The 21,013-nt window shown below is 45.7% G+C and overlaps 1 protein-coding gene across 1 annotated transcript in view; it reads right to left on the minus strand.

The window, feature by feature from the left end:
- The window catches only part of ADCY2 (adenylate cyclase 2), a 136,912-nt gene that overhangs the window by 65,275 nt on the left and 50,624 nt on the right, over positions 1 to 21,013 (minus strand). Inside the window, 7 exon segments of the mRNA XM_048515881.1 lie at positions 2,086 to 2,183; positions 5,877 to 5,946; positions 8,371 to 8,451; positions 11,282 to 11,325; positions 12,891 to 13,067; positions 15,277 to 15,409; positions 20,573 to 20,725. Of these exon segments, the coding sequence (XP_048371838.1) occupies positions 2,086 to 2,183; positions 5,877 to 5,946; positions 8,371 to 8,451; positions 11,282 to 11,325; positions 12,891 to 13,067; positions 15,277 to 15,409; positions 20,573 to 20,725 (756 nt within the window).

The following is a 21,013-nucleotide window of genomic DNA, read 5'->3' on the forward strand; positions in this document are numbered from 1 at the left end:
TTTTCATGCTAAAGCAACCCCTGTGGCCAGACACCTCGTGCCACATTTGGAAATGACTGCTGTTTGAAAAACGCGACAAAGCTGGATTTTAGAAAGGCCCCCCTGAGGCTCCAAAATGTAAATCTTCCCACAGTCGAGAGATGCATTCAATACATATTAAACCCAACTTCAAATCACCCTAAATATATCTTTCTCTCATAAAATCTGAATTCCCCACCTGAAGAGGCAACAAATCTACAAAACACACCGAGAAGCTGCAAGAAATATGATGTACTTTTCAATGTGTAAATGAACGGGGATCACACGTTCAATTTTCAGCAATTCTTTTTGTGAAGGATGCTGTCAAAGAAGAACAAGACCAAAGAGGAACAAGAGAAAGACAGGAGGGGTTATTTGTGTTATGAAAAGGGTGGAAAAGGATGTGAGAGCGCTCCACGATTCTGAAGATTTTTCATGCCTAATAATTCCATGAAGTCATATCGCAAATGTTATAACATTAACTCAAAGTTTACTACATACATTAAAAACCCAACTCCTTATGGGCTGCTGCAGGGCAATTCGTGGATGATGAGGTTGGCTGGCGAACTGGCAAGCTGGAGAAACCTTTTCCTTTTCATTTGTCAGATGCAGCCACCCAACAGTGGCAGGAAGAAGTCCTGAGTAGCAACCCAGGAGGGAGGGAGCCTAACTGGGCAGCAGGGTGGGCCAGCATCAAGCAGCCGCTGACGAGCCAGCAATATCTGGCATGGGCCCCTGACAAGTATGCTGTCACCCAGAGAGATTCTGCAAACCTTAAAAAGCAGACTTTTAGAACAGGAATACCATATCTTGTTGGGCCAAGCAAATAAATCATGCTCACCCCTTTCTGTTGGAATAGTAGAAGAAGAAGAAGAAGAAGAGTTTGGATTTATATCCCCGCTTTCTCTCCTGCAGGAGACTCAAAGGGGCTTACAATCTCCTTGCCCTTCCCCCCTCACAACAAACACCCTGTGAGGTAGGTGGGGCTGAGAGAGCTCCGAGAAGCTGTGACTAGCCCCAAGTCACCCAGCTGGCGTGTGTGGGAGTGTACAGGCTAATCTGAATTCCCCAGAGAAGCCTCCACAGCTCAGGTGGCAGAGCTGGGAATCAAACCCGGTTCCTCCAGATTAGATACACGAGCTCTTAACCTCCTACGCCACTGCTGCTCCAGAACAGAGCTGGGAATCAAACCCAGTTCCTCCAGATTAGATACACGAGCTCTTAACCTCCTACGCCACTCTAGTACCAGAACAGGGGCACATAGCCAAATATCTTGAACTATTAACTGAACCCCAACAGAGACGGATTATTACAAGGGCCAGATGCAATACTTTTCCATCGGCCATTATCAAGGGTCGCTACCTATCTATCCCTCTCCAGGATCGGGTCTGTCCACACTGCAAAAACCAAGTGGAGACTCTTGCTCACATTATACTCGACTGTCCGAGATATGTGGGTGTTAGGAATTTCTCTCCCGGGCGGGTCTTAGACAAATCTGAAGGAGACTCTGACAACTCTGTTGTGGAGCTTTTGTTAAATAACGCGGAGGCCGTGCTCTTGGAAAAAGTAGCAAAATTTCTTTTACAAGTGACAGAATTTTCTAAGTAACGTCCAATGCTAGATACAGTTTATCTGTCTGTGTTTTGAATGTACTTTTGATCTGTACTTCAGAAATATCTGTAATGCTCCGGAGCCTATTTTAATATGCCTAATAAAGGTTGTTGTATTATTGAGTCCCCCGACAACCTGTGCCTAACCATAGCCAAGAGCTCTGGCTAATAATCATCAGTGCCACATTCATTTCCATTCTTTGCTGCTCTTTGTCTTTGTCATGAGAAACGTGGAGAGAGGAGACAAGAGAAAGAAGAAACAAGCAGGCCGACACAGAAGAACAAAAGCATAGAAAGAGAGAGAGAGAATAAATAATATGTCATGACAGATAATTTGGCATGATATAAAATGCAGTGTGAGTCCCATGTTGCAGTTAGGGTTAAAAGAAGCTACTGGGTCTGAAAGGGTAATGTCCACAGGGGTAAAAATAAAGAGACGTTGATACCGGTCACTTACTTTGGTAGCACTAGAACCTGCACAAGAAAAATGCAGAAGAATATGAGGCAAGCGCAGGTCACGTAGTACTTGAATGCCGGCAGCGTTGTGGCTCTGTACTGAAAGGAAATTAGAAAGAGATTGTGGAAGAGAGAAAAAAGAAAATTCCACTAGCAGTTAAAGTCAGTTTGCTGAACAGCCGCTGCAAATTACTGGCACAACCAGCAAGTCAAACAGACAAATTCTAAATGAAGGGGTGATGGGTCTTTGAAAAGAACTGAGGCTACATCAAGCAGCAGCTGATATGAGCTGTCATAGCTTAACAGAACCAGAATTTGGGAGACTTCTGAATTGCAGTGATTCCGAGGAGGGTGCTCTGCTCCCAAGAAAGGGGGCTGTTCAAGCCGCACTTCAAGCTGCACTTTTATGGCTTTGCTACTTATCTTGGCCAGTCGTCCAGCTCTGCCTAGAAGCATCTAGCTTAGGCTGACCAGACGTCCCGCTTTTGGCGGGACAGTCCCGTCTTAAAACAATTTGTCCCGCATCCCGCGGGTTTTTTCAAGTGTCCCAATTTTTGGAAGGCTGCCGCACTGCCTTCTGGGGCGCAAGGCAGTGTGGTAGCCTCCAGCGTGCGTCCGCAGGAGCGCACGGCCTTCTAGGGCGCTCCCATTTCCCACCCACCCACCTACCCGCCTGTCCCGGTTCACAAAGGTGACCATCTGGTCACCTTAATCTAGCTGGAGGCCAGATGCTGGACTCAATGTACCATTCGTGTAATTCTGTAGCTCTTCTTGCATTTTCCATGATGAACTTGAGGCAACCACATGCAACAGCTGCTTCAAAGCTGACATAGCAATCAAAACAATCTACACCAATAACTTTGTGCATTTTGTCATGGTGCAGGAAAAGCCCTAGAGAAATAAAACCTTCACAAATTGTACAACTAGGGGCACAGCACTGTAATGACAGGGTAAAACCCACCCAGGAGGCCTCCTGCATATGTGCTGTGGAAACCCGTGGGAGATGCACAAGAGCATTCCCATCCATTTCTACTGGGCTTGTGCAGGAGAATGTCCTAGTAAACTGTGCCCAGTGGCAAAATATTAAACTGAGCCACAGAACGATTCCCTTTCCCCAACTGAAAAGGACAGTGAACAAAATCAGTATGTGTCGAAGGCTTTCACGGCCGGAATCACTGGGGTGTTGTGTGGTTTCCGGGCTGCATGGCCGTGTTCTAGTAGCATTTTCTCCTCACATTTTGCCTGCATCTGTGGCTGGCAGCTTGAAGATGCTAGCCACAGATGCAGGCAAGACGTCAGGAGAAAATGCTACCAGAACACGGCCATGCAGCCCGGAAACCACACAACACCCCCAAAATTAGTATGGTTTAGTGGTTAGACAGCCAGGGCAGGATGGATTATGCCAGTGGTGGTGAACCTTTGGCACTCCAGATGTTATGGACTACAATTCCCATCAGCCCCTGCCAGCATGGCCAATTGACCTTGCTGGCAGGGGCTGATGGGAATTGTAGTCCATAACATCTGGAGTGCCAAAGGTTCGCCACCACTGGATTATGCCCAGCTTTAAATTCTTTTTCAGTCACAGAGTTCAACAGGCCCGTCCCTCTCTCACAGCCTAATCTACTTCAAAGGGCTACTGTGATTGGAGGAGGAGGCGAAAATATTGTATTGTATGTCTCCCTGAAATCCTTGAAGGGAGGGCGGGGTAAAATTGGGAGATGAATTGAACCCAATTTCATTTCAAAGGGAGTCTCAGCAAAATCCTAACCTCATGTGCACACACTTCAGTGGATTTCAGGCTTGAAATGCCCTATAGCCGTGGTGGCGAACCTTTGGCACTCTAGATGTTATGGACTACAATTCCCAACAGCCCCTGCCAGCATTGCCAATAGGCTATGCTGGCAGGGGCTGATGGGAATTGTAGTCCATAACATCTGGAGTGCCAAAGGTTCGCCACCACTGCCCTATAGCAGCGATTCCCAACCAGGGTCCCGTGGTACCCTGGGGTGCCGTGAGCATGTCTCGGGGGTACCGCAGCAATGCTACCGGCCCCCCTCACTTTTGCAGTGTCTCCCACTGGCACCAACAAGGATATGGAGCTGGCCCAGGGGGCAGGGCCTGCCGCAAGGTCAGCAGCCACTTCCTATCCCCACACCCCCGTGCACCCTGGGAGGGGAAGTTGGGGGGTGGCAAGCAGGGGAACTGGGAGGGGAAGGTGGGAGGGAGGATGGCAGGGGTACTGTGAGATATGAAGAGTGAGGTCAAGGTTACCATGACGTCGAAAAGGTTGGAAAACACTGCCCTATAGCAGTGGTGGCGAACCTATGGCACGGGTGCCAGAGGTGGCACTCAGAGCCCTCTCTGTGGGCACGCGTGCACAGAGTTCGTTATGTGATAATAGTGTAATTATGTCAGGGAGATTATTAGCATTAAACCTAAGACCTAGTTTTGGGGAAGCAGTGTAGGTAGCTCTGTTAAGCACTGTTAATCCCTACTGATTTTCATGGGAAGAACGAAAGCGTGATCCTTTACCTGGGAGTAAGCTCGGTTGCTGGCAATGGGGTTTGCTTCTGAGTAAACCCTCCTAGGGTCGTGATTCACCCATTCGAAGTGTTGCACAGTTGCTTCAAAGCTGTCAGGAGGCCTGTATTTGGGATTTTGCTTATGCTGCTGTTTCGTTTCACTGGGGGGAGGTTGGTAGGGGTTAACTGTATTTCTAACTGCCTTTTCTTCACTGCTGTAGAATGTGTAGTGATACCAGGTGGCGTCAAGGTCACTGTCTGTTCATCTCCTGTTATCTCCGTGCACTTACTTTCTGGTGGGCTTTCCCAGGCTGGGGGGGGGGGGGGGGGCGGCCAGTTCTTTTATTATTGCAGTTTACACGGGTAAGCTCCAGTCTTGGCTTTGCCAAGATCCTGAATCAATAAAGCTGCTGTTCTACAAGAGTCTTTGTGGATTTTTGGGATTCTGACAAAAGCAAAGCCCCCGACTACCACCAAGTTTACTCCCAAGTAACCTGTGCCTTGGAGCCAACCGTTTTTTCTAAACTAAAACCTCAGTATTCAGGTTAAATTGCCATGTTGGCACTTTGCAATAAATAAATGGGTTTTGGGTTGCAGTTTGGGCACTCGGTCTCGAAAAGGTTCGCCATCACTGCCCTATAGGATGGGCTGCCGTGTTCCATACCAGACAATGTGTGGGTATCTTTGAATTTTCAGATAAAGCAGGAGACAAGGCAGACAGACTCTCTCCAGCTTGCTCCTCCCCTGGGCCCTTCTAACCTTCCTTTCCCACATGGAATAATGAGCAGTTAACCCAACAGGACAGAGAGCAGGTGAGAGAATAATAGGTAAGGGAACAAATTGCTGCTGTGCCTCTCACTTTATTGGACTACAAGCATGCTTCCCAGGTTCCATTCTGACAATCCATTCTGTAGGTGACACAGAACCAACTGCGACTATGGGCGTTTTCCCACTTACCTTCCGCCCCGCGCTACTGTAGGCAAGTAGCGCGGGGTCCCCCGGCACTCCCCACTACAGGGGCAGCGACAACGCAGCCGCCCCAACGCTGCCACTGTCGCGCCCCCTCAGCATGCGTCATTCCTGGTGCTCTTCCAAACGGCGCCTTTGGATGATGTCGTGGGGAAGCCCGGGCGCGCGCCAGAAATGACTCGCGCTGAGAGCAGCGTGGGGCATACGGGGGGGCGTGGCAAGTGGGGAAACGCCCTATGACCTGTTTTTTCATAAACGAATACAGAGCGCAAAATACAGAGCGGTGTTTAAAATCACTTACTTCTTTTTCTAGGGCTTTGTTGTAGAAAAGCAACGATATCCTTTGAATGTCCTCAGATTTAAGCCATTGCCTAGAAGAGATTAGAGAATGCAGAGGGAAGTGTGGTGTAGCAGTTACAGCATGGGAGAAGTAGGATGGGGACACCTGGATTCAAATCCCCACCCTGACTGGAAGATGAATGGGCAAACTTCAGTCAGTCACCTTCACTCATCCTAACCGACCATACAGGGTTGTTGTGAGGATAAAATGGAAGACAGGCCTATGTAGCCACCCTGAGCTTCTTGAGATACAGTAGGATAAAAACTGATGAATCAATATGCAGAACAATATTACTATGTGCGCCCCACGTTTTTCTGAAAAGCAGAGAAAAATTTCCCTCATTTCAAGAGGAGAAGCCAATGTTTGTTCCACAACCTTTTGAGCATATTTATGTTCCATTAAAACCTTGCTCCCCAGGAACCCCTTAAGAACATAAGAACGGGCCTGCTGGATCAGACCAGAGTCCATCTAGTCCAGCACTCTGCTACTCGCAGTGGCCCACCAGGTGCCTTTGGGAGCTCACATGCAGGATGTGAAAGCAATGGCCTTCTGCTGTGCTGCTCCCGAGCACCTGGTCTGCTAAGGCATTTGCAATCTCAGATCAAGGAGGATCAAGATTGGTAGCCCTTGGAACAGTAGTCCTCTGGATGAGAGAATAATTGCAAAAGGGATTCTTAGTATGTGCTCAAACCAGAATTCCCAGGTATTAACACTTCACTTTCCACTCTTTGCAAGAAGCCACGACAGCAAAAACAGATATAAAACTAACTGGGATTTGGACAGAGCTGTTTTCAAAATTGTCTGAAGACCTTCTAAATGTGGGCTCATTATCTCATTAAAAGGTACCGTTAGTTGACTGCAGTGTTTACGCATACAGAAAGAAAGAAAACCTGCTGAGCAAAACATGTTAGGGGTTTATGGGTCAACATCAGAACCTTGTTTTGAGTCTCCAAAGTTAAATACAGCCTCTGACCATCCTTACACAGTTTTGTTACCGCCAGGAAAATAAACAAAATATTTTCCTGAGTCAGGTTGCCTGATTACACTGGCTCCATGCTAGGACGCAGAGACTTGTGTGTCTCAGAAGCCTTCATAAGACTTGCAAAGGTTGCAAACATATGAATTGTGCCAATCATATATGGTTTCCCTCTTGTTTATGCCATTCTAGGATATGTGTTTATCCCTTAAGGTTTCCCTAATGTTTAAACTTAGAAATGTTATTTTTTAAATTTGTGTCTGTCAGCAAAAGCAGTAGCCCGTAAAGTCTGATATTAAGGGACAAGAAAGTTGGCTCTGGAATGCAGCTTAGACCAACACCCAGCTGACTCCTTAACAAAGACAAAGACCTTCTTTGGACTTGCAAATCAGATCTGTTGCCAGCACCCAGAGGTCCCCAGCCGTTGGAAGACATGCAGGGACCACCATTGTGAGGCTGGAGCCTCAGGGTATTACTAAAGGAAACAGCCATCTGATAAAGGAGATAGCTGGGTGCAGTAGCGAGCCCACCTGGATTTTCTGAATGGACCTTATCTTGCTCTCCCTTCAGCACCATTGCGAGATCTCACGGGAAGACGTTTGACAGCGGGATTTTGTAATCCCATTCAGAAGTTGTAACTGTATCTTGCTTTTGTGCTGTTTGTTTTCTTATTGGTGTTTGGTGAGGGACTTGCCCCCTCACCTCCCCTTTTCCCTGCCCCTTTGCCCCTTTGAAGTTTGGGAATAAAAGTTCTTGCACTGGGTTGCAAGAGCGTGATTCTCCTGCCTGAGCTGTGACCATCACCTGCAAATAAAATCCTTTCTTTTGCTTTTAGCAAGAACGCTATTTCATACTTCATTAAGTTGCTGAGCTGAAATCACTTATTGTTACCCGAGCAGCAGCAGCAACAGTTTCAGTGTCCACTTGGGAGTCCACACCAGAAAGCAAGAACAGATGCCCCCTTTAAATCCCGTTAAACTAGCCAGGGCTCGGGGATGTGAAGTGAAGCTCAAGGACTGCGCACTAATTGATAATAAATATCCACACAACTTTAATCTCTGCCTTCAAAAGTGCCTGCCGAAGGGCTGCGGTGCTCTCAAGACCACGCCCTACGTTTAAAATTTGGAGGTGGATAAGGTGTGGTGCTCTGCTATGGAGATGTCTCAGGGTAAGAAGGGCCTTGTTATTCTCTTCAGTTATGAGAAGACGACAGGAGCACATTCAGGCGGCCAATCCGGGACACTCCTCCTTGCTGTGAGGAAAGCATCCCAGAGTGCCTTGGCATAACAGATCAAAACACTTGTTCGGTTTTCCTCATTTCTCTCCCATAATTTACTCCTTTCTGCTTTCAAGATGGCTCAGGGGCAATCAGATTGGATCTCTCCTGCTCCGCTTCAGGGAGATTGGCCAGAGATCTTTCAGATTCCTCACACAGCTGCCCTTCCTGATGCTAGAGGGGGATTTTTCATGCAAACATACTTCTGAGCATTTATGCCATCAATTGCTTGAATCATCCTTTCGTTCAGTTCTTCTTCAAATTTTTTCTTCTGAGATTTTGTTCTGCAGAAAACAAGCAACAACAACAACAAAGAATTTACACATTGGGGATTTTAAAAAGTCTGAATAAAATGTGAGAGGATGAAATGAAAAGAAGCCAAATTTTTCCCACAGTGATACCCAATATTTTGTCACATTTAGGGGCTCTTTCCTCACATCGGCAAAATATTACTACAGCTCTGGGACCTGCAAAAAACGCTGTCCCCTATGGGAGCTGTTCGTGATGGGGTGTGCAGCTGCTTCACAGTCACCGCTACACCGCCTCCCTCCTCCTCAGCGGGCTTAATTCGCCATTTTCCCACCTCGCCTCCCCGAGCTGCAGGTTTTGAAAATTGCAGCTTCCAGCCGCCTCCCATGCAAACCTACAGCAGCTGGAAGGTCATCCTCTCCCTTGTTCTCGATCAATCCTGTTCTTAGGATCAGTCTGGCACATCGTTGCGCAGTGCCTGGGAGGATTTTCCTGCCCTGCCCCGCGACTCTGGATGCTGCTCCAGTACAGGGTAGGGCGCGGTCTCCTGGTCTCATGCATGCACCCGATCGGGTCACAAGAGAAGGTTGTAGGAGTCTGATCGATTCCACGGCGCCCACAGCTACTGGCCTTCCCTCTTCAAGCTAATACTGGGACTGTTCGTGTGATGGGTCTATCACTTATGAAGCAAAACCTTGAGTAATTTCAGATCCAGATCTGTGATATGAAGGGATGTAGCAAATGATTTTTTAATCACACCCTTATTTTCTCAGATGTAAATTAACCAAATTTATCTGTGCCACCTGAAGTCTATCTTTCAGAAAGAGGAAACCCTGTGGCTCTAAGTGGATCGTCCTGTGGAGTCCAGAAGAAGCTCTTAGCTTCTGGTACAACTTTTTAACCACCCAGCCAAATTCACATAATGAGCCACTTATGATAATTCACAAGGGGCTCAGTGAACCCTGTTTATATTTTGGGCATCAAAATAAGCGGTTTGTGCTCACTTTGTTCACAAGGGGTTGATCCCACAGACCTGTTCTACTACTGGAGGTGCGTATTTCTAGCACAAGAACCCCTTACCTTGATGCAAAAAGCTCTTCTGAACTGCTTTGCTTTGGGTATTTGGCTCTGGCCCCAAGAACCTTCCCTTGGCACAAAACTCCAAAGAGCTCCTCGTGTCAAGGGAAGGTTCTTTGTGGCACAGCAAAGTATCTTCTCTGCTGGCAGGATGGATCCTAACCCATAGGAGCAGCAGTGGCATAGGAGGTTAAGAGCTCGTGTATCTAATCTGGAGGAACCGGGTTTGATTCCCAGCTCTGCCGCCTGAGCTGTGGAGGCTTCTCTGGGGAATTCAGATTAGCCTGTGCACTCCCACACATGCCAGCTGGGTGACCTTGGGCGAGTCACAGCTTCTCGGAGCTCTCTCAGCCCCACCTACCTCACAGGGTGTTTGTTGTGAGGGGGGAAGGGCAAGGAGATTGTCAGCCCCCTTTGAGTCTCCTGCAGGAGAGACATTTTTGAATGAGTGTGTGGACATCGGAAGCAAACCTGGCTGGGAGAAAAGCATCTGGGAGAACAGGTACATATCCGTCTCTATGCACTTCAAATCCTGCTTGCTATCAAGACCCTGTTAAGACCTGGTAGCATTTCAGCTCTTCCCTGCTTCTTGCCATGAGAAAGTTACTATCAGTGGCATATCTGCCTAGGGATGGGTGGTGCATGCAAGCCCTCTGCCCCCAGGCAGCACTAATCTGGTCATGTGGGGGGCGCAAAATCAGCCCTCCACGTGACTAGGAAGATGGCCCTTGGCCCCGCCCATGCCATCATCGAAGTAGGTGGGGCCAAGGAAGCCCAAGGACACCACTCACTAAGTCTCGCCCCCCTGGCTCCTGGCTCCCATCTGGCAGCCGGCAGATCCTTCTGGGGAGAGCAGACACAACTGCAAGGCTCTGTCCTTGTCTCATTTGCTTTTATAAGCACAGGGATGGGGCTTGTGGACAGGGCTTAGGGGGTGACCCCTCCCTGAGCCCCGCCCCCAGGAGTAGTGGGGGGGGGGCGCCCGGACAACAGCTGTCTCCAGGAGGCATTTTCCCCCATATGCCTCTGGTTACTATACACCTAAAACCAAAGAAAATGAGCCAGAGACTCCCATGTTGCCACCTGAGGTGGGGGTTGGAGGGTGTGGGTTGGAGGGATGTTTGGGAAAGAGACAGAGACCACAAAATGCTGCATTGAGACTCAGTTCCAGCAAAAGCTGGCTTGCATGCTGTTAGCAATAAACAGTCAATTAATTGATTTCTGAACCCAAGAGTCTGGTTATTGCTGGGGTCAACTGATCGGGACACTTGCTGTCTTTACCCCTGCCTGATTTATTACTGTGTAAGGTGCAATGGGGTGGGAGAAATCCACACTGGACAGCCACAATCACAGGCTTCCAGAAGTGCTATGAAGCCCCTTGAGAGAGCTCCACTGTGAAAACAGCCAGTGTGGTATTGTGGTTGGAGTGTCAGACTAGGATTCTGCAGATCCCAGTGTGAATCTCAACGTTGCAAGGGAAGACTGCTCTGTAACCTTGGTTCAGTTCCCCTAACCTACCTCACAGGGCTGCATTGTCTGTAGAGCTGATCATGAAAGCCAACTAATAAAAAACTCTTACAGTTACTTTTGGTCTGGACCTTACTAATTCCTTACAGTAATATGGAGGAGAGTGGAATGATCTAAGCTGCTTTGGGAGAAGGGAAATAAATAAATGAAGTAAATAAAATAAAATAAGAACTATTGAGCATGGAGCAAATCTGTACTGTACCCCCACTCTATCGTAACGTTCACTTGTTAGTCAACAAATGTTATCAAATTCACACATACCTTTCTCTACATCTTTGGAAATTATACTGACCCATAGGCATGTCCTATAAAAGAATAATAGAAAATGTCACCCAATAGCCCAACATGATAATAAATGTTACTAAATTTTGAATATGTGGCCCTAAAGATTTTATGTAAGACAAAGTATGTCACTAACACCGTCCACAACCCAATAAAGAAACCTCATCTATCTGCATGTGCCCTTCATGTTCTAAGCTATTTAGCTATTCAACTGAATCAGCAGGGTATGCCAATGGCCTGAGGATCATGAGATCAGAAGACAAGAACTGCAAAATCAGGCCTACCTAATCCAACACCCTTCCAGGCTTTCCCCTATGCTGTGAAAGACCCTGGAGAGCGGCTGCCGGTTGGAGCAGACAATTCTACCTGGAGGGTCTGAATCAGTTAAAGGCAACCTCTTTTCATTCTTCATACAGAAGCAACTGCCCAAGGTTCTGCTGAATTCTGACCAAGAATGGAGCAATGGAGATGAAGGGGAAGTCACATTCAGGTAGAGGCAATTATTATGCATTATGGGTCAATCCAGAATTAAACATTAGGGGGGGAAATTACATGGACTGATGGGGTGATTTTTGCAATGGACCTGTTGATAGACGATGATGATGAGATTTTTGCAGTTTTCTCAGCTAAGGTCTTATGACTTGTCGATTTCTGTTGAATGGCTATATTTACAATTGCAACAGGGTACCAAAATATGGCTGGGCATAATTTCTTGGGTATCAAAATATGGCCCGGCATAATTAAGAGCCTTTGAGTCCCCTTTGCTCCTGGAAGCTCTAAATGAATCAATGTAGAAAATGAAACCTACCATTGTTTATAAATATCTGATGTCGATTAATAAATACCATATGCGAGGGCTCAGAAATTAATGGAATAAGGATCTAGATCGCCCTATTTTGCCAAAACAATGGCAAGTGTCTTCCTGTTCTTTGCATGGATCTTAAATTGTTACTCATTAAGCAAAACATATGTTTAGAGTATACTGATACCACAGCAACTCTTCTGCAAAGGACTGAGTAAAATGTCTACCTGTTGGCATAGTAATTCACAGGACACGCCCCTTAAACATGCTTTGGGCATGTTCTGTCATTTGTTGTTGTTATGTTTTCTGAGAAGAAGTTATTAGTCATTATATCAATTTTGTATTAGAATTACTCATTGATTTTGAGGATGCTCGTGTACTGAGGATGCTCGTGTTACTGTCTATCTGTCCATCTCTTGGGGGCTAACTGATGGTCAATGAAAATGGTCCCTCATCGTTTCATTATAGGTTATATAGTTCTTATAACCAGATATTATGGACTGCAATTCCCATCAGCCCCTGCCAGAATGGCCAATTGGCCATGCTGGCAGCGGCTGACGGGAATTGTAGTCCATAACATCTGGAGTGCCAAAGGTTCGCCACCACTGCTACAGGTAAAAGGCTCATATTACAACACTAGAAAGATAAGCCTCACCTGTAACCTCACTATGTAACCATGTGGATTTATTTTTAGATATATGAAAATCATCTCAATGTGTAGATCATGTGAAGATCGGCAACCACTGTTCTTATACTGATGAAGAAAATGATGAAGAAAGCCTGTACCATGGTGCTGATCTTGCCATTCTCCGTGATCATGCTGTCCCGGTGGTGCAAATGGGCAAACGGCTTGGCAGCTCCCCAGGACTCCAAGTAGCGAGTCATGCGGACGGAGGCTCTCATTTTAGCTCCATCTAACGTATTCCGGGGTCGGAAATGATGTGGCGGAGTCTGTGTTTCCTCCTAAAGACATCCAAAGCAAATGTAACTTATATACTTTAAATCTGCATTTGTACTACAGGCAGTGGTGGGATCCAAAAACTTTAGTAACAGGTTCCCATGGTGGTGGGATTCAAACTGTGGTGTAGCGCCAATGGGGTTGGGTGGGGCATGACGGGGGCGTGGCTGGGGCATTCCGGGGGTGGGGCATTCCTGGGCGGGGCTGTGGCAAGGACGCAGCCACTGCGCCGGTCCTTGGGCGGGAAACGAATGCATGCAGGCGCAGGCTGCCACGCACACCGGTGCACCTCCTGCTAGACTGCTTCAACTTCTGCACGCTACTGCTGAGAGGAGGGGCATAACTAAGGCCAAAATCACGTGGCAAAATCACCAATTAGTAACCCCCTCTCGGCACACACAAATAATTAGTAACCTACTCTCGGGAGCCTGTGAGAACCTGCTGGATCCCACCTCTGACTACAGGGTGCTTATGGCAACTTACAAATGATTAAGTTTAAAATAGCACATTCGATAATAACACAATCCATTATACACATTATCATGAAACCAAGCCTGGGAGAGCCAAGCGTGTTTCAGTAAAAAATCTGGGTCCTTTTCTCCAATAACTCCAACCGGCTGAGTTCTCAAAGATTTATTGGAAAACAGAAATCAAAGACATAAAATAAAATGCAGTTACAGAGATTTGCTCAGCTGAATAAATTCTCTTCTTAGTTTCTCTTAGCTTAGCCCAGGGGTGTCAAACTCGTGGCCCTCCAGATGTTCATGAACTGCAATTCCCATCAGTCCCTCCCAACACGAACATTGGCTATACTGGCAAGAGCTGATGGGAATTGTAGTTCATGAACATTCATGAACATCTGGAGGGCCGCGAGTTTGACACCTGTGGCTTAGCCCATGATAGAGTCACCTTGTCTTTGTTCTCTTACTTTCCAAGAAAACATCCCTGCTGGCCATGCGGTCGCCAACCTTTGAAGTGCCTCATTTGGGCATCTTCCTGTCCTGGGTGCATTTCTATGGCCTTTTGGTTTCCCCATCCAGGTGGATCAAAGATCCACCAGACCACGGCCACACAGCCCGGAAAACCCACCAGAACCAGATCAAAGATCATTTGATCAAAGCCCCCTTTTTACCATGTAGGTGTGACGCTACTAGCTTTACAGTACTATTCTATCACACACATCATTTTAATGGCTTTTTAAAAAAATACTGCGGTTGTTACTGGTACGCTACCTTGAGCAGGACTCTGAACAGACAGTGTAGAAATAAGTAAAATCATGGAAGGAGGAAGGAAGGAAGGAAGGAAGGAAGGAAGGAAGGAAGGAAGGAAGGAAGGAAGGAAGGAAGGAAGGAAGGAAGGAAGGAAGGAAGGAAGGAAGGAAGGAAGGAAGGAAGGAAGGAAGGAAGGAAGGAAGGAAGGAAGGAAGGAAGGAAGGAAGGAAGGAAGGAAGGAAGGAAGGAAGGAAGGAAGGAAGGAAACTTTCTCCTAGTCTCCACATGATAAAAATTACTTTTCTGTGTCCGGCAATCCAAATTCTGCATCAAAATCCAGAATAAAAACAATGAAATGGGGGAGAGTATAAATTCAAATCCTGTATCAAGCAAAAGCTACATTCTGTGACTGGCAGAAATAAATCTTCTCTTGTTTTGTATTTTGTCTGCTTCACACAACTTGCTGTAGTGCTGCTGCTGATGGACCAGGGAAAGCTTTCCCTTAAACAAAAAGAAATTTGTTTACTTCAAGAATCCCCCGCTTTCCTCTCCAATGGAGACCCAAAGTTACTTAAACCATATTCGGATACACAATGTCAAGCATATTTCTGCAGCATGGAGGGATGGAAACAAGCCCTTTTAAATAATAATAAAAAATCCTGAAATCTGTAGGAAGCAAAACTACATCTAAAACCATTCCTAAAACCATTCTGAATCCTCGCTCGTAACGGTAGCATCTCCCTAGGTTTGACTACACCACGTGGCAACCTGGAATCAACTATGCAACAGAAAGTTCCGAACCAGCATAAATCCAGAAGGATGTACGCTGTCACCGTGACAATTCAGAAGACTGTGCTTGACAAATCAATACAGGTAACAAGCACAATGCAGTCTTAAAAGGTCAGGAGCATACCATCCCTCTCCCAGCAGTGTAGCATTTTCAAATGCAAGAGTCTAGCGCTCTCATTAAAAAACAGAGGTAATTCAACCAAACAGCACTCACCTTGGGATTGATTATAAAATAGGTTTTCACGTTATGCTCTTTGAGATATGGGTCCCTTGCATCTCCGTCCCCATCTTCCACTTGGTAAGCCCCGTTCAAGTGTGCCAAGGTGACTGAAGTAATGTGAACACGGCTGAAATCATGGTTTATTTTAAAATGACCATTATACGATATTAAGAATGTAGCATACTTTTTTTTATTATTAAGATGCCTTTCCCACAATTTCAAATGCATGTTGACAATTGCAGCAATCAAGACACATTGTAAAAAAAATGCATGTAACTAATTGGAAGATTATTATTACGCAAACAAAAACGGACTCGGGCCAAGTTCTGAGGAATAATTAGAGGACAAGAAATCCACAAATGGATCGGGCAAACATCTTTACAGATAAATAGCCAGCCATGCGTTGGCAGAATGCTCTCTCAAGTAGCAGCCCCAGGGCACTGTGCAGATTGGAAAAATCATGTATTTGTGTATGTGTGGTGTTGTGTGTGGTGTGTGGTGTGTGGTGTGTGGTGTGTGGTGTGTGGTGAGGGACGGGACGGGGGGGGGGGGGGGGAGAATTAACAGTCCCTGTCTCATAGTCCTGAACTGAATAGCGGGAGAGATCTTGCATTGCTGTTTTCCAATTAAAAATACATTTGAGAAGATCCAGTTATAGCTTTCCCAGCATGACTTTCCCTCGTCAAAGGAGTTACCTCACAGCTAAGCTAGAACCTTCCCCCTCATATATAGTTTTCTGTGAGGGAGGAAATTTGTTGTGTGGAATAAAACAGCCACGACAAAGCCACAACCCAAACGCAGATCAACCTCTTTTTTTTTTTGCCATCAAGTCACAGTTAACTTACGGTGACCCCATGTGCAGTGGTGGGATCCAAAAATTTTAGTAACAGATTCCCATGGTGGTGGGATTCAAACAGTGGCGTAGCGCCAATGGGGCTGGGTGGGGTACGATGGGGGCGTGGCCGGGCATTCCGGGGGCGGAGCATTAATAATTTATCTGTTACTGTAAAAAACTCTTACTGTAAAAAAAAGTTCCTAATTTCCAGCTGGTATCTTTCTGACCATAATTTAAACTCATTATAGCAAGTCCTATCGTCTACTGCCAACAGAAACAACTACTTCTCCTCTAATTGACTGCCTGTCAAATACTTAATACTTTCAAATACTTAATTTTGTTTCTAGAAATCAAAAGAAGGATACTTTCCTTAAACAAGGAACTTTACCATATTTCTAAAACGTGTTTTTAAAACAGCCCAACAGGGAGAATTATCCTGTTTTCTACCTTCGCTAACCAGCCACATGGGAAGCAACAGGACTTTATGATTTTTGGACCTAATGGAATTTCTAATGGAAAAGCAGACCCAATGAGTAACCCCCTCTCGGCACACACAAATAATTAGTAACCCATTCTCGGGAACTGGTGAGAACCTGCTGGATCCCACCTCTGCCCATGTGGTTTTCAAGGCGAGAGACAAATAGAGGTGGCTCAGCCTTGCTTTCCTCTGCATAGCAACTCTGGACTTCTTTGGTGGTCTCCCACCCAACCCTGCTTAGCTTCCAACATCGAAGAACTGGGGTTATCCAGATCAGGTCAACCATCTCTGTGAAAACCAAGCCAGCTCTACAGCTGCACTTCAGAAAAACACCAAATGTTAGCATTGCAAACGCTCCTTACACTTTCTCATTTAGTCCGATCAAGTTATCCCTTGCGGGCACAAGAGCTGTGATGTACACAGAAAGCTGCCAGGCTACCCTCCAAGCTTCCCTGTTCCTGCAAATGGAAGTAGGATGCTTTGAAGCTCACGGAGGGATACCCAAAGCTCTGGGAACAACACGCTTTCCCAGGGGAAAGGATCATAAAATGCACCAGTTGCCGGCAATGTCCAGGTGCAATTCTGCAGAGGGATAACCATTTGCTCAACTGTCTGGAAGGACAAGATAGACAGCCATGGCCAAAACGTGATCTGGGCGATGATGGCTGTGAGCTGCCGTGAGTGGAGGGGGGAGTTCCAGGGTCACACAAAACTAAGGTGACCAGATGGTCACCTTTGTGATCCGGGACGGGAGGGTAGTAGCTGCCGGTATAGCCAAGATCGGAAGCTTCTTAGTTCGCCGCTTGCCACCCTGTGACAGAGCCGCAAACGGCAAGTCCCCAGGAAGCCCGCGGCGCTCCTGTGTTGGCGCACGGGATGCTGCCACACTGCCTTGCTCTGGGCAGTGCAGCAGCCTCCCCACAATCGGGACAATTTGTTGAACCCGCGGGACGCGGGACAAATTGTCCAAAGGCGGGCAGATCCCGCCAAAAGCGGGACGGCTGGTCAGCCTACACAAAAGGGGAATCTCCCAAAGCCAGGACCGAAAATGGGATGTCCGGACATCGAGGGTAAAAAGGACTAAAAGAGCCGAGGAAGCTGTTAATGTTGGATGCTTGCTGAGGCACCACAATCAGTAGGGATGCTGAGTTAAAAGGCAAAGTGTTTTCTTTTGTTTTCCTTAGATCTGCTAAAGCCTGCGTTTATGATATTCGTTTTTACCATGTAATGTGCTCTAGATGGCAATTAATAAAAGTTATTTTCCTGTTTTAGAAAGCAGGCTGTGTTTAAAGACCAGCCCATATGCCTGGCTGCTCAGAGTCAAAGTTCAAAGACCTTTATTAGGCATTAAAACATAGCAGAACTAAGTAATCCAAATACAGTTTAACGAGATAAAACAGGTACTCCTGTTTCATAAAGTGCATAGTTCAGAGCGAAAGAGGAACCCAGGAAATTATTTCGTAATAGTGAGCAAGAATTTGGCCACTATGTCCAGTTGCTTGGGATTCTCTGTATTCAGAAGTTAGGAGGCTGCTCAGAATCATGCATGCATGCACACACACTGTGAGGAAAGGGGGAGTTATGAAACTGCCATCTGCGCATGCACATACAGACCCTTTTACCAGTCCCCCAAGCAGCTATTAAATGTGAAAAGCTGCAGAAAGTGCCCTCTTGCATACACAGAAATTCGTGTTCTAACAGGACTGAGTCAAATATTTGATATTTGAAATATTGTTTATTATTGTTGTGGCCTGATATTTGACTATTGTTGCTATGTTTATCATGTTGTATTGTTCTATCATGATTGCTGATTTTTTGATATTTTGTAATACTGCTTATTGTTGCTTGTATTATGTCTGTTGTACACCACCCTGAGCCTTCCAGGGGAGGGCGGTATAGAAATTAAATGACCATTACCATGAAAAGGGGTACCCACCACATGTGTTGGGGGGCACAGCGCCTGGGAGGCTCCCAAGTACGGCAGCCATTCTGCTTGGAAAGGGATCTCACAGCGCCCAGGAGGCTCTCGAGTAATGGCAGCACATCGCTTTGAAAAAAGGGGCCCCCAACACTGGGTGCCTGAGTACGGCAATACATTGCTTGGAAAAAGGCCTCTCATGTGCAACTGACCTTTCCTTCCCAAATGTGGTTTCGGAGAAAACTGCTGAGGTTGCAAGACTTCCTGACTCCAATGTGTACGTGCAATTGCCCAAATCCCCTGCTCATACCCCCGTGCTCTTTGCCCTGTCCATTGTATTGTGTTTCCCCTGCCTGCCTGCCTTGTTTATTTTTCCTCTTGTAAACTGTCAATAAAAGGGCTTGGGGAGGAACGGGACGGCAGAATTGCCCCCTGCATCTCTCACTGGCCGAAACGACATGCTGCCTCCGCTGCTGTAAGACTACACACATGGACAAAGAATCTGGGGGTGTGCCTTCCACTACACCTGCACTCTGCCTTTTCTCAAAAATCTTAGTGAATTTTCTATCTCATTTTGGAGTGGTCTCCCATCTAAGCAGCTTACAGGGTCTGATCTCCCTATGACTTCAAGAGTAGGATGGAATCATGTGCCATCAACAACCATCCCACCGAGAGAAAACGAGAAGTCTACATTTTGGTGCAGCTGAATGTGTGTCTTGTGGCGTTCATGGGACACTGTTCTGGAGTTACTGAATACAAAAACGCACAAATACTGACAGAGCATGTAATCTATTCAAAGCATGATTTCAATTAAGCATGTACTTGATGCTCTCCCCCAAAAAATCAGCTTGGCATAAAACAGCTCAACTGTGGCTGGATTGTGTTCTATATTTATAAAGAACAGTAAAGTCTTAAAAGTATGAAGTTCTCTAGTGAGCAGAGAGATGAATAGGGCCATTCATTTTCCTGATGAGCTCAAGACCTTGAAAAATATCCCATGATCATAGAATAATAAAAACATAGAGTTGGAAGGGACCTCCAGAGTCATTTAGTCCAACTGCTTTCTTCAATGCAGTAAATTCACAACTACCTCCCGACCACACTCCCCCATGCCCAGTGCCCCCGGCTCCATGCCCAGAAAATGGCAAAAAACATCCAGGATCCCTGGCGAATTCAGCCTGGAGGAAAATTGCTTCATGGTCCCAGATTTGAACCACAACCCACCACCATGGGGGGCATTCATTGAAAATGCTGGGGGGAAGATTTAGGACTAATAAAAGGAAACATTTCTTCACACAACGTGTGATTGGTGTTTGGAATATGCTGCCACAGGAGGTGGTGATGGCCACTAACCTGGATAGCTTTAAAAAGGGCTTGGACAGATTGATGGAGGAGAAGTCGATCTATGGCTACCAATCCTGATCCTCCTTGATCTCAGATTGCAAATGCCTTAGCAGACCAGGTGCTCAGGAGCAGCAGCAGAAGGCCATTGCTTTCACATCCTGCACATGAGCTCCCAAAGGCACCTGGTGGGCCACTGTGAGTAACAGAGTGCTAGACTAGATGGACTCTGGTCTGATCCAGCAGGCTCGTTCTTATGTTCTTACCATCTGCATCCACTGGAACCACTAAAACCACTGAGCCCTCCGGAGGAGGGCGGTATACAAGTATTATTATTATTATTATTATTATTATTATTATTATTATTATTATTATTATTATTATTATTATTGTTGTTGTTGTTGTTGTTGTTGTTGTTGTTGTTGTTGTTGTTGTTGTTGTTGTTAACAACAACAACAACAACAACAAATTCTAGAGTACTCTATCCTGCGTTTTTATTTTATAGGGAAAATCCATTAAAATATAATATATTAATATATTATAATAATATATATAATTTTATTATAATAAAATATAATAATATAAAATAAAATAAAATAATATAATTTTATTATAATATAATATAATATAATATAATATAATATAATATAATATAATATAATATAATATAATATAATATAATATAATATAATATAAAAAATATAAAGAGCAGTCTTACCCAGGAACTCCTCCAGCCTCCATGTGATTGGCCAGGGTAACATCATGTGACCAAACATCATATTTCTGCAGGCCAATCACACCGCAAAGGACATTCCCGGAGTGCACTCCAACTCGCATGTTAATATCAACTCCAGTCGCATCTCTGACCTTCCTGTTATTGAGAATAAAGTTTTCACGAGTGGTGCTTTTTCAACTTTAAAACAGCAAACTGTGCCAATAATTGCTGCTATCTTATTTTTCATAGTTATAGATTATTTAGGAAAAAGATTTATTTGCGGTTCAACATATCAATATTAAACTCGTAAAGATCACATAAAAATTCATTTTACGTTTTGAAAAGCCAACTAGAATTGGTCTTTATTTGAAATCAATAAGCAACACAAACTGTTAAATAAGACAAAAACCCCAGGCAAACTTGAAGCCAGCGAGACACAGTGCT

This window comes from Sphaerodactylus townsendi, linkage group LG14 (genome assembly GCF_021028975.2).
Source record: "Sphaerodactylus townsendi isolate TG3544 linkage group LG14, MPM_Stown_v2.3, whole genome shotgun sequence".
NCBI classification, from domain to species: Eukaryota; Metazoa; Chordata; class Lepidosauria; order Squamata; family Sphaerodactylidae; genus Sphaerodactylus; species Sphaerodactylus townsendi.